Genomic DNA, 13,687 nt, shown 5'->3' with positions numbered 1-13,687 from the left:
AGGAGAAAGTCCAGTTAATACTTCGACACATCGGCTGCTGCAGTTGTTTTAAACATTCTGGTTATTGGTATTCATCGTGGTGTCCTGATATGTTCCTCAGCAGCCCTGTGAGAACCGGTCCGCCGTAATTCCATCCACAGGACATCGAAATTACTGCCAAATTTAATTACAGCGGTTCATGACGGGTAATGCTTATTAACGCTTACAGGAGCTCACAGAGAAGCCGGTGAATTATAGATCCATATTGATCCTTATAAATCACCGTCATCCAGAACAATATAATCTTGTTAATATTCAATTTCATATGTGGTGTGCTCACTTACAAACCTGTCACATCGTAATCGACTCAGTCTCAGGCATGCCAACACATTCATTAATTTGCTCGTCTTTATTTTCGCCTTTGTGAACTGTGACTGCCGATATGATGGCTGATATCAGGTTCCTATCAATCATTTTCTCCAGAACACACTTTGTAAGGGATCCACAAACGCTGCAAATACACAAACATGTCAGTCAATAATTTAAGTGTTTGTTGTATAAAAGCCTAATTTTTCAACTCAGTTTTACTGGAACTCTAAAAAATCTATAAAAACAGCGTCCGTGCTTGAAGTTCTTGAAGTTTTTAGCAGCTAAAAGACTTTCCTTCTTTGAGATGATGCTCAATTTTACAATGCAAATGGAGTAGATTGTCTTCCGTAGTGCTTAATTGAAGATTCGTAGTCACCAAGCCTTGTGACAACACAGTGTTGCAGCTTGGGGCCATTTTAACGTTTATGTAAATATGTCTGCAAGCAGTATGAAAATCCTTTGCTTCATCGAGGAGTGATCAGGAGCGAAACTCTCTTTTAAAAGGCAGGAAATTAGTCAAATTTCGCATGTAGAAGCCGTATATCTATACATTTAATAATCTGTTCATAACACACTATAATTTACTTGTCAGCAGCTATACAGCCATTATTAAGTTAGATTACTATTCATCATCTGTCTGTTATTCATGGTTCCCTCTTATTTGCAGTGACTGATATTAAAACAGTTCAGAAGTTTGTATCTCAGAAGTTTATGATGACAAAAGGATATTAATTCAAGGTGAGCCACACCTGAGGTCACTGAGCCCAGTTACGGCACCATCATGGATCAATATGTCAGGCTGTTTGAATCTGGCTGCAGAAATTTGCTCCCAATTAGCTGTAAGAGCGTTTTGTCCAGGTCGAGCATTGATGATCATCCCAAAGGTGCTCGGGAGGGTCGAGAGTCGAGGCTCTGAGCAAGTTCCTCCACACCAAACTCTTAAAAACTTTTCCTTGCTGGACTTCGTGTGTATTTTTAACACGATGGATGGTTTAATCTCCCTTTGTGATTCTGGCTTTAATTCAGCAACTTCCTAACATCGCCCTCGCAGTCGCTGTTTTATAATTTGAGGCACGACTTTACACAGCTAAAAAAAACAAACTACAGCTATAATTCTTGTCGGTTGCAAACTGCTTTTCACAACGATCAGTAGTTAAATGTTTTATTCGGTTATCATCAAAATACTGTGGTTTAGTCTCATTTTCAGGAAAGTTATTATTGACAGTCATGAATTCTCCAGGACGTCTGGTCGCCCTCCGGCCACATGCTGCCACATACGCTCTCTCCTCATTGGGAACGATTCAAAAAAGGAAAGCTGGCGCCCAGAAAAAAAAAACGTTATGTTGTTATTTCACTTCCCTCTCATGGTTATATGCTTTTTCTGATGTCTGCAGCAGTTGTGAATGTACTGCTGCATGCCTTGGCCAGGACTCTCTCTCTCTCTCTGCCTTGAAACAGAACAGAGCCTTTATCCAAAAGTCTGCCAGAACGCCAGAAGCACGACTTTGTCTGAAATATCATTATTTCAGCGGCCTGGGTCCAGACCATGAGAGAAACCGCCCCGAGAGCGAAGTAGAACACACACATTTTCTCTCTCTGTTTACGACTTCATTTCCTTCCCTGACACCCAGGTCGGGGACCAAATCATCGAGATCAACGGAGAGAGCACCCGGGACATGACCCACGCCAGAGCCATCGAGCTGATCAAGTCCGGAGGCCGACGCGTTCGTCTCCTGCTGAAGAGGGGGACAGGGCAGGTCCCCGAGTACGGTAAGCACCCACAACAAACTCAATCCTGTCCTCAGAATCATTTCTAACACTGAGACTGTTCTCTCTTCACTGTCTTAATATCACTTTAACTCTTGATAATACTGTTCCAGCATGCATCTGTATTCATGTTATATCTTTTAGAAACTCGCTGTATTCTGTATTTCTTTCTGTATAAAAAAAAAAAAAGACTAATTTGTTTGTCTCTTCTATCTCGACTAACATTAGTTTATCTTCTGTCCATTTCAGTGACCTATCACTAATTGATTGGTCTAGGTTGTTACTTCCCCTTCTATAGGAATGGTATCTTCCAGTCTCTCCATGTGCATGAAAAGTGACAAGCATGGCTCCCCCTATTTCTTCCTAACGGGCCACTCTAAAGACACGGTTTGTGACCATACGAATGTTTTTCTCTTCACTTAACCCGGGCTTTCTGTGCTGTGGTTCTGTGTGTTGTGTTTTCGTTGTAACCACCTGTTCCAGACACTCTTTCATGAAGCGTTTTGGCTCCTAAAGTAATCAGCAAATCTGGCTTCGAGCAGCAGGAGGCTGAAAAAATTAGAGAACACAGCTCCTTTCCCCCCTGACTGAAAGATGAATCAGCAGCCAGCGGCTTCCTACAGGCCCAGAAATATAGCGTTATGAGCGTTCACCCCGGGTCAGCCACGGGAGATGAACGTGAAATATTTCGGCAGATTATTTACCCAACGCAGCGTGAATCCAGCCTGGGAGGGGACATTAATTCCCGTGACACCGCGGGTAATGAAACTCCAATGCGTCACTCACTCCCGTGGCTTCTGCACCAGCGTGACGCTCACTTTTTCTGCATCCTCCCACTTAAAGAGAAAAGATGTTTAAGGGGGAACGCCACGACACTAAAAACAAAAAAGCCAGCAGTGGTGCACATTCATCAGGCCTCGTCGGTCGTCCTCCAGCCCTGAAACACAGGAAACAGAGGCTGATGTGATGTTGTCAGCCTCCCTTTTTTTTCCAGCCAGAGACTTAATCTCTCTGTGTGGAGAGCTTTTGTCATGCTCGCCTCGAGGTTGTTCTCCAGCCTTGAAATAATCCACGCAGGGAGTCTTACTGTGGTCTGCCAGAAGACGCAGTTCTCCATCATTAGAGATCTTTTGTTTTCAGTGGAAGCTGCGTTTTTTGAGGTTTTTTTTGTTTGTTTTTTTGCTCTTTTTGTAACCCACGTGTTCTCCTCTGTGTGGGCTTCGATTCAGCATTTCATCACTCGTAGTTTGCAGGCACTTTATTTGCATACTGGAAGGTTATGCAAATCATCTGCAGTGATTAATTTGGCTATTTAAAACATTAGCATAATGATGTTCAAAAGGAGCGAAGTTATTTTTGTGTCAGGTTCGTGTGCACTTTTTTAGGGAACAGCTGAACATACAAAGAAGTAAAAAAAATAAATAAATAAGGATAGGAGGAGTGTGATGTTTGCATAAGAGCCTTGATTATGAGCATGTGCATGAATAATATCGTGTGGCTGTTTTCTGTGTAGCACTGTGTGTGTTTTTGTGCCTCTAAGTCCCAAAGTCTGCACCTCAAGGGTATATATTTAACAGAAAGAAATCCTAAAACTTACGCATAAGAAATAAAGAACATTACCTGAGAGCAGACAGACACGGTCAGTGACTAGCTGGTGAATATAGTTGAGCATTTAGCAGCTAAAACGCCAGATAGTTCCCTCAGGAGACCGAAAAGAGAGCAATAAATGTAATCAGCAGAAGTAAAAACCTAACGTTAGGCTATAAACAAACTACATTGTGGTCGCAGGACGTCAAAATCACCAACATTAAGCTTCCTACTAGACAGCTTTACTATAATCTGATCAATGTTCAAGTTGTAAAGTTATAGTTAGAATAGTTTGTAGCTTAAGTTTGCCTGTAGAGACGGACCAGTGAGCAGATCTCAGCCTGATGACGTTTAATGTCCCCGACAGCCTCTGTAGCCTCATTTAGCCTCTTGTTAGCAACCGCTGCTTTCAAGGCCACATAAACACTTTCACATGCCGAACAGAAACAGACCCACGAACCCATTGACCTTCAAGACGAGGGAATTGCTAAACCATGCTAACTTATTTCAAGGTTTTAGGAGTCAGTAAGGTGAAGATATGTCAGTGTTTTGACCCCAAAGTGCTCAAATATTCACTTCCTGCAGGTCTAAGGAGCGAAAATCCCATTTTTTTAAGCACAGGCATTATTATTACACGCCTCGCTCTTATAGGACAAATGTACATATTGTAGTTTGTGTTGTGGTGACTCAGCAGAAACGTACGCTGACAGCAGGCATTAACGCAGCATGTGATAATCACAGGGTTCAATGAACACACGTCGTGCCTCACATACTGCAGGTAAAAGCCTGTGAAGTTCCGGCGTACTTAGACATGACCAGTTACTCTCGGCTCCCTCTTTTAGTCCAGGATCTAATATGCTCCAGCGTCGCATTACAGTCTGCTTATAATTGGGCCTCGTGGCGCTGGTGTAGCCCGCCTAGCCTCTGCCCCCTGCCTAGGCCAGCTGAAAATGACTGATGGCCGAGGGACCGAGACTCATCGGTGCAGTAACAGGAGCTAACAGTCCGTGAGAGTGGAGAGTTGTGGAGGAGCACGCTGTAGATTCACTGCAGCTGCTGCACTCGATACGGACTTCTGCAGGCTTGAGAGAGAGAGAGAGACGGAGGCGCCCGGCCCCTGAGGTTTTCCTTCGCACTAAAGCACCACCCTATTGGGCACATCATCCATTTCATTAAACCTGTTTTCGATTTTCCGCCAAGGTTTTAGATTGGCCGAGGCTTTAAAGGGAGCTATGGGAGGCTGATTGATGCCGTCTAAAAGTAGACACGTTCGGAAGTAGGTTGTAGTCCTGCTCGGATCTTTACTTTAATGCTTTCAGCTTGTAGAATAGGAATGATTGCTGTGTTTATTGCTTTTTGGTTTTTTTGATGCACTGTGTGGTTGTGCAGTGGCATGTCTGCAAGCTTTAAAGCAGAGTGTGTGTGTGTCTGTGTGATTTTGATTTTGGTTACTGACTGTGTGTTCGCGCTCCAGATAATGCCGCCCCATGGGATGCTCGCCCTTCAGCCTCCCCAAGCCTGTCGGAAGTAGCCCCTCCCATCGACAGCCTTTCCATGTCATCGCCCTCATCCCATCTGGCCCCGGCCCCCGACCCACCTCTCCTGCCGCCTCTGGACATCCCTCGAGACGCGGTGGCAGGAGACAGCAGGAAGGAGCGTTCGAAGAGCCCCCAGAAGGCCGAGCTGCTGAGCCCAGATCCGAACAGCCACGGGAGGAGAGCGGCTACAACCGGCGGGAGCAGCAGAGCCAAGAAGGAGGGTGGCAGGTCCACCCACAAGGGGCACAGGGTGCAGCCCACTACTGAGGGGGACGGGGGCAAGGAGGGGCTGGAGCCCAAATCTTCCAGGAGCACCAGAGGGAGGTCCAAGGAGAGACACACTGGGGACAACCGAGAATCCAGCGCCTCCAAGCTCCCACACACCAACGGGAACAGCAGGGAGGATGTGGAACGTTACGGTGGCGGGCAGCAGCAGCAGGCGGAGTCGGGCCTGGGAGAGAGCCGACCCAGCCTGCCCATCAAGAGCACCAGCAGCGGCGCAGCAGGGAGGAAGGCCACGGTCTCTCCTGGGCCTTGGAAGATCCCCGGATCAGACAAGCTGCCCAGCACACTGCGCACAGGAACGTCCACGTCCACGCTGAGCAGATAACAGAGCGGCTCCGGCAGAACACAGTGGACATCTGGACCCAAACATCTGGATTAAAACCACCGTCCTCACACCTTTCTGCGCTCCTTTTAATCCCCCCCCCTCCATTCTCCCATAGACCACAGAGTCAAAACCAGGGGGGGGGCAGGGTGATCTGGACCACGTGTTTTTAGAGTTTTATTTATGATACTGTACTCTAAATTATTTTGAGAGATATTTTACACCCACCACCTTAAGAACTGGAAAATCATCCACTTTTTGAGAAGAGCAACTAGAATGTGTGTGTGTGTGTGTGTGTGTGTGTGTGTGTGTGTGTGTAGCATGGAGGGGAATCATTCGCGGGATACAAACTTTTATTTTGACAAACTGGTGGAGTTCCCCAAACAAAACATGCAAATATAAAACAGCTGACAGGAAGCACCTGCTGGTTGCCATTGGATTTTTGGCACAGTGGAGTCTGTTTTATGAACTGGAATGTTCCAAAAAAAGAAAAAAAAAAAAGGTTTGCCTGTTTTTGATGAAAAGCGAATGGAATAACGAGTGACAGCGAGGATGAAATCAGCAGAACTTTGCCTTAACGGAGACTGTGTGGACCTGAATCTGTCTTGAAGAATCTATCAGATGATTATAGACATGGATATATTATAATGAATATGAATATGTGGGATCATTTTTCTTTTTTTTTTTTTGTAAATAAGATAATCTTTTAAGTGAACAGAACCTTTAGTTGCGCCGATTGGAAATTCTGGTCCGCTCCCAAGAGGCGGCGCGACATGGACGAGAGCTTCCGCCGCGCCGACTCCTCTCCTCTCTTCTACACTCCCGTTCAGCCCTGTGATTGCAGCTGGAGGTCTCGTCGGGCCCCCGGCTGCGGTTGACTGCGTGGTCTATTTGCGCCCCGAATTCAGCGGGGGTGTCGTGTCAATCCATTTTCTCTCATTTCTGTGCTTAACGAACAAAGCAATTCCGTGACGGCGGCATCCAAGCCCGGACGCCGAGACTGGAGGAGGGAGCTCGCATGGTACCGACCGAGGGGCAGAGTGCCTTAGACTGACGGGGAGGTTGGCTTTAAAGTCAGAGGTTCAACTCCAAAACACCTGAGAGGGTTCCAACCAGGCTGCTATACGACATCAACTTCACAGACGCAAATAATAAACAGTATTTTTTCAGTGTGATTATAGTGAAATGTATGATTTATTTCACAAGCTGATGTGTGAAAATGAGTCCATCACCAGAGGGGTTTGATGGTTTGTGAAAAAGTGGTTCATTCTGGGTCATGATAGTTTTCACTACTGATTTCTTAATGAGGTCTGACTCTTGATAATTTCCATGAAGAATTGCTCACATGAGATCATCAGACGTCGGCTCAGAGCGGCCAAACCAAACTCAACATGTTGATATGGAATCAGTCCCACGTGTCAGGAGCTCGCTCGTCTGATGATCGGTTACCTGAAGATGAAACATTTCTTACAGTTTTTTCCAGACTGGCTGAGATGAAGTTGCACCTGTCACAGCCGCTCACAGCTGCTGAATCTGATTTGTGTTTTTTTCGGGGGGATTTTGTTCGACACTGTGTGATATTAAGAAGAACGTCTCTGTGCCAAAGCTCCCCGTGGATTTTCATTTGCTTCACTTTACACGTACCTGCCCCAGAATCTGACTCTGTTTGAAGGCAAATGTGCAGCATAAATGTACAGGTGTGCATCTTTATACAAGCTGATACCTGACAGTTCACCTCGTCTGGCTCTCTTAGTTACTGTTGATATGTTTGCTCCATTCCAGTAACAACAGTTGCAGATTTACAACTTGAAATTCCTTATGATTTATGAAAAAGTGGTTCCTTTTGTTTCAGACGAGAGCAGCGTCTCACTTCTAGCTGCTAACTGACTGATTTTGACTTTATCAGCTACTAAAAAACATTAGATCAGACTGTTATTTCATTCTAACAGCACCATTTAGCTCACAGCTTTTCTCGACCTGTACATGTTAGAAAACCAGTTAGCCGGACGTGCTAACAACTGCAGCTCCACAGCAGGTGATCACACAGGTCAGCTGATTCCTAACACACTCGCTCCTGTGACTTAATTCGTTTTTCAGGCTCTTTTAAATGTTCAGAGTTGCTCATACGGCTCCCCGACTCGCACGTCTTCGAACTTGTAGGGGGAAATCAGAGTTTGAGAGGCCCCGCAGTGCTCACAGTGTTTAAGCTGTTACTGCACACTCGCTGCTCAGAACAGAGGATTACACAAAAAGGTCAATTTTCAGATCGACGAATCTTTTCACAGCATCTGCAGACGTGGAAAACTCAGAGTGGTAGTTTCTCCTCGAGTCATCACACCAGAACAAAAGTTCCCCCCCTCCTCTCTCTCTGTCTCTCTCTGCCGAGGGGAGTGCAATCAGTGTTTAAAGCCATTATGTTTGCCATTGTGATCTGTAATTACTCAAGGAATAAGCAGCCTGACTTTGAGGCAGAATCTCACACGGAGGGGTTTGGGATGTGAATTACTATGTCGGAGGGAATCGTCAGCCAGGCACAAGCAGCTTAGCCCCTCAATCACTCGTCGATGGTGCGCAGGGACGCTGTGACACAAAGAAAACGAAGCCCCAAAACTAAAAAAATTCTACATTTGTCAGACTGACGGTTAGCGTGCCACCTACATACAGAATCACTCTGCTCTTTGCTCCTTTATTTTTGAGACTTCTGTTTGAAGCAGAAACTAAAAAAGAAAATGTAGAGAAAAAAAAAGAAAAAGAAAGAAAGAAATGTGCGTATTTTTTGCTCAGCCTTTGCACAACTCACTGCTTTCTCCACATCTGAGCTGTTTCCATTGAGCCAAACTGTAAGTAGTTTTCTACAGAAACCATAAAGAACAAAAAAATAAAAAAAGAAGTGTGTGTGAGTGTGTGTTGCAGCAGCAGCACACACTCCACCATGAACACCCCACCCAAAGCGGCTCAGTGTCACTGTGTAGTGTTCTAGCAGTGTGTAGACCCTGAACAAATATCTCTATAAATATGACTCAGTGTACTATTGATGGTCACAAAGACTGTACGTGGAGCAACTATTTTTATGAAATGCAACACTATGGATATATTAACTTTTGCAGAAATCTTGTTTACCTGTATGATATTCTGAAACGCTGTCAAAATAAAAGAAAATCTTGACACATGACAGATTTATTGAGGAGGCGCTGCTGTGTGATTTATTGCGGGTGTGTCTGGTTTTATTAAAGCGTGCGGTTCATACAGAAGAAGAGCCGGTGAGACACTTTACTCCTCTGCTCAGCCCTTTAAATCGGTATTTACTGTTTTATACCACAATATAATGTAGTTGTGAACAGATATAAGGACATTTCAAGTGTTTATGGATGTATTTCAACTGTAACTCACAGTGTAACACTGCTGTAATCGTATTTAAAGGATTAATTCATCAAAAAATGAAAATTCTGTCATTTTCTACTCACGCTGATGGAAAGTCAGGTGAAGTTTCATAGTCCACAACATGTTTCTGGAGCTTCACAGCAAAAACAGTGTTGCAGCGTTCACCTAAACAACTGAAGAGGATGAGGACCTGTGTTAAAAACTTAAAAAACACCTGGAAGAAAACATAAAATGTTTCTGTACAGCTGCACCGATGTTAATCCACGTCTCCAGAAATCCTCCTCTTCTTGTTGTTCAGGAGAACGCTGCAACACTGTTTTGCTGTGACGCTCCAGAAATGTTTCGTGAACCAAACTTCCATCCACATGGGAGAAAGTAGATAATGACTCAGTTTTCATTTTTGGGGGGTGAACGTCTCCTTTAACAGGTCGTTTCACTCTTCCATAAAGTCTGAGGACTAACGAGAGAGGGAGTTTCTAATTGGCCGAGATATCCTGACTTTTACATGTCCTAGAATCACTTCATCTAAAACAAAAACAAAGACATGCACACATTTCCGATTTGCAAAATAGTTTTTGATGACATCACTACGACATCATCAGGGTCATTTTTGCAAACTTTTGCAAACAGAAGATATTCTTCTTAAATACTCTTTCCGAAAAGGAACTGAGCTACTTACTTACAAGATAAAATTGAGCTCTTTTAGCTGCGTCTCATGTAGGTCACACACAACCTACATGAAACGCAGCTACCATCATAACAAACCATCATATTTCAAATGTTCACAGCCAGCGTGATATAAACGATCATCTTTTTATCCACCAGTTACAGATACGATAGAGGGGAAGTTCTTTAGAGACACATAAATAATCACAATAACACTACAGTTATAAGCTTCTTATGCATTGTTTAAATGCTGCACATACATTTTTAATAGGCAGAGAGGGTTGAAACAAAGTGTAACCAGTGCTGGAAGAAAACCTGCATGAGCTCCTCAAATCTGCAGACTGTACTGTCACTATCTGGCCACATGGGGGCGTCTGATGAACCGGGTCAAATAAGGTTGAGCGCTTACTTTAAATCTAAGGAATTCATCCCAATGGGTTGATTACCACCAGAGAATATTAGCTTTGAATATATAATAAATATATATTATCCCTGATCGTTTCCTCATGCAGGTTGAACAGATAATCAGAAGTGTGTTTTAATGTCCCGTGTGCACGTCCTCCATGTCTCCACTAGAGGTCAGTGCAGACCAGGCTTTCATTTCTGTGCTGGCTTGGTTTCATAATTGTTGAACTTACATAAAGTTATTAGTCAGACATTTCCTCTGACAAAATGTTACGGGGATTTTATCATCCCAGCCTGACGATGGAGAATATTACATCGTAATTTTTTTAAGCATACACGTCCACGTTTGAATAATATATGAAGACACACGAGCGCGCACACTTCCTCCAGTTGGAGTTGTGGTTTTTCACAGGTACAACCTGCTGCAGTGTGCATGAAAAAAAACACATGAAACACACGCTGCAGTTCACATCCTGATTAATCCAGGATGGGATGTTACATTTAGGTGCAACATAAACTTGATCTAATGTCTCCTACATGTGATGCTGATGATTTCATCTTTATTTGACCACATGAGAAGGTGTCTTCATGCTGGATGTGTGCAGACAAACAGGAAAGGGACACAGAAGAAGCAGAGAGTGAGAGATGAAGCCCTGCAGCAGCAGCATGATGAGCTCTCCTACAGCGGCGGCGCTGGTTGGGGCCGCCTGCTGCCAGCTGGAGGCTGCTGGCTGGTGCCTGTAGTCTCCACAGGGGCGAATCAATCCAGAGCTGTGCACATGTCTCCACTGGGAGAACGACGAGCCGAGTGCAGACCTCATCAGGCTGCTCTGCTCCCTCCGAAGAGTCTCACATGTTCATCAAACGGCAGTTAGGGCGAAAAACTTCTGTCATGTTTAAATCATTAATAATGTCCTGGGAATATATAGTAATTTTGACTCTATGTATTGTGTGTGAAGATATCTATTACAGTTATCATGCTAATCAGCTAGCCCAGCCTGGTGCACAAGTGGCATGAACACCAACACTCCCCTGGGCCCCCGAGCTCCCATCCAGCTGCACCGCTAACTGAGCTAACGAGCTAACAGCAGCAACAATTGAAGAACCACCTTCAGCATGTGCATCAAGTGGCAAAGACTAATATTTTACACATTGCTGGACTCAAATCTTTAGTGATATTCTGCAGAGAGAGTTTTAATGAGTTGAACATGAGTGTTCATGTAAAGCAGCTACGCGTACGAGTTTCTGTTGACAATCAAAACTGATCAACAGGATGATGAATAATAGACATTTGGTGTCTGTGTATTGTGCTGCAGAGATATCTACTGAAGTTAGCATGCTAATCAGCTAGCCCCAGCCTGAACCGCTGGCTGCACGGCTAACTGAGCTAGCTAGCTAAGAGCAGCTACAGTGAGCAGCAGTCAGTGTTCTTATCTCACAGTGTTACAGAAAGCGAGATAGAGTTCCTGGATTCATCTCCACCAGAACTTAATGTGGTCTTCTCTGGGCCGGGAGCCGTCCTCCATCCAAGTTTCATTGAAAGTTGTTAAGTAGTTTTTGTGTAATCCTGCTGACAAACCAACCAACCAGCTAACAAAGTCAGGTTGGAGGCAATAAATCAACTCATTTGGGAGCAGCACAGGCTCCAGAAAGCCCTGAGCGAGCACGACTCCATGCTCTTTAATCTTGAAACGCATTTTAAACACAGTGAGGCACCTTTGGCTAAACTGAATAATGCATGCAGTGTTTTCGAACAAACATCCGTACGATCAGTGAGAAATGCAGACCTGGATCGTGGTGGGAGGCCTCTGATGGAAAAAAAAAACTAAAATGAGAGGGACGGCAAATAATTTGTTGCACAACAGGGATTACATGCAGGGCAAAAAAAAAAAAAAAGGCAAAGGGGGTCGCCCTGTTCATGCGTGCCACTCTGAGGTTTGTGGGTCAAAGCCCGGAGTGAAGCCTGCTCTTTAAAGCCGCATCGCCTTCAGGTTGTTGGAAGAAAACCAGTTATTCAGAACTGTCTGCTGAGCCCAGAGAGTTTTGTCATCCTGTTTTCATAATTTCACGGCCGACTAGAGATTTTATTTGCCGATTGTATTACTGTTATTACGCAGCTGAGGCGAAAAATAAAGCAGAGCCCTTCAGCTAAGTGCACCGAAACTATGACAGACTGTGAGTCATAATCAAAGCAGTAAGATGTGGAATAATGGCACCGACTGGAGGTGTAAGTGTCCTCCAGCAGGTAACAGGCTGGCTCTAATGACATGTGTGGAGGTATTTGATGCCTGGTACTTGATTACTCTGATTACACATCAGTGTTTTGCAACGAGGGAGGCGAATTATCTACTTTTGAATGTTTTTATGTGGGCGTCGATAGAAAAAGAGGAGGGGGGGGGCTGTTCCAGCACGCTGCATTTAGCAGCACGATGAACAATGAGGCTCAGTTTAAGAGGGATCAATGGATCATTTTATGGTGGGAGATAAGTCGTGTACTGTTGCAGATGATTTAGAGGCATCATTGAGTGGACACGGATAACATTCAGGGGTTTGGGGCGATGAAATTAATTTGATATTATCTCATTAGAGTGATTGTTTATGGCCAGATTTGATGCTCTTCCCAGAAATAAATGGTCAGCTTGGGAGCAGTTCAGGTCACGTTTCAAGAGCGGACAAGATTATTCACAGGCTGCAGACATTTTTCTTGGATCGTGGTGTTCATCACCAGTACAGTACAGGCAGTACAATGACTGATTAGAGTTAACAGAGATACGGCATTAAGAATATCTCACTCATCCTCATGTATTCTCTCAGGTGGTTTCAGCTTTAACCAGTCTTGAAGCTCTAAGTTCTCCTCTGAGAGCTGCCTGATTGTCCAAATAAACAGCATTTTCCGATATAAACTATTTAAAGGGGCACTAAGAAGAAGAAATTTAAACATTTAGATAATATTAATGTAGTAAAAGTACAAACTCATACAACATACAAATGTATTTTTTTCCCATAACTGAATAAACAAGTTGTACTCTCAGGAAGTTAGAAAGGTGGCAGGGTCCGCCACATATAAACAGAGTAAAACAGCATGAAACTGTGTTGTCCTTTAAGGTCAGTTTGTGTATTTAGTTTATTCAGTCATACAAATTAAGAGATTTTGTTTTATTTATTTTATTTTGATTATAAATAATCAGGCAATGCTGAGCTTTCCCCAAAAACTACTCAGTGCTCCTTTAAACTTTACATGAAAAAAAAATAAGTGTGTTTGTATTTGTGTTTTACTTGAGCCGAATTTGACATTGTAATGACTCAGAGACAAAGTGCCGCTTCCCGCTTCTCGATGTTCAACGTTTGAGCCAGCCGCGTTAACTTGGCGGATTTTTGAATGAAGTCT

At 44.0% G+C, this 13,687-nt stretch overlaps 1 protein-coding gene across 12 annotated transcripts in view; it reads left to right on the top strand.

Moving 5' to 3' along the window:
• Nucleotides 1–9,028, top strand: part of magi2a (membrane associated guanylate kinase, WW and PDZ domain containing 2a) — a 266,178-nt gene extending 257,150 nt beyond the window's left edge. For 7 of the 12 annotated variants that reach the window (XM_037122094.1, XM_037122093.1, XM_037122090.1 and 4 more), the window contains 2 exons: nt 1,980–2,118; nt 5,177–9,028. In XM_037122094.1, coding sequence (XP_036977989.1) covers nt 1,980–2,118; nt 5,177–5,850 — 813 coding nt within the window. In that variant the 3' untranslated portion in view covers nt 5,851–9,028. Of the gene's footprint in view, nt 1–1,979; nt 2,119–2,364; nt 2,503–5,176 lie in introns of those variants that run through there. The other 5 variants (XM_037122101.1, XM_037122100.1, XM_037122097.1 and 2 more) reach the window with 3 other exon arrangements.
• The last annotated feature ends 4,659 nt before the right edge of the window (nt 9,029–13,687 follow it).

Source organism: Acanthopagrus latus, chromosome 14, assembly GCF_904848185.1.
Source record: "Acanthopagrus latus isolate v.2019 chromosome 14, fAcaLat1.1, whole genome shotgun sequence".
NCBI lineage: Eukaryota > Metazoa > Chordata > Actinopteri > Spariformes > Sparidae > Acanthopagrus > Acanthopagrus latus.
Note: the sequence above shows the minus strand (reverse complement) of the source record. Positions and strands in the feature narration are given on the sequence as shown.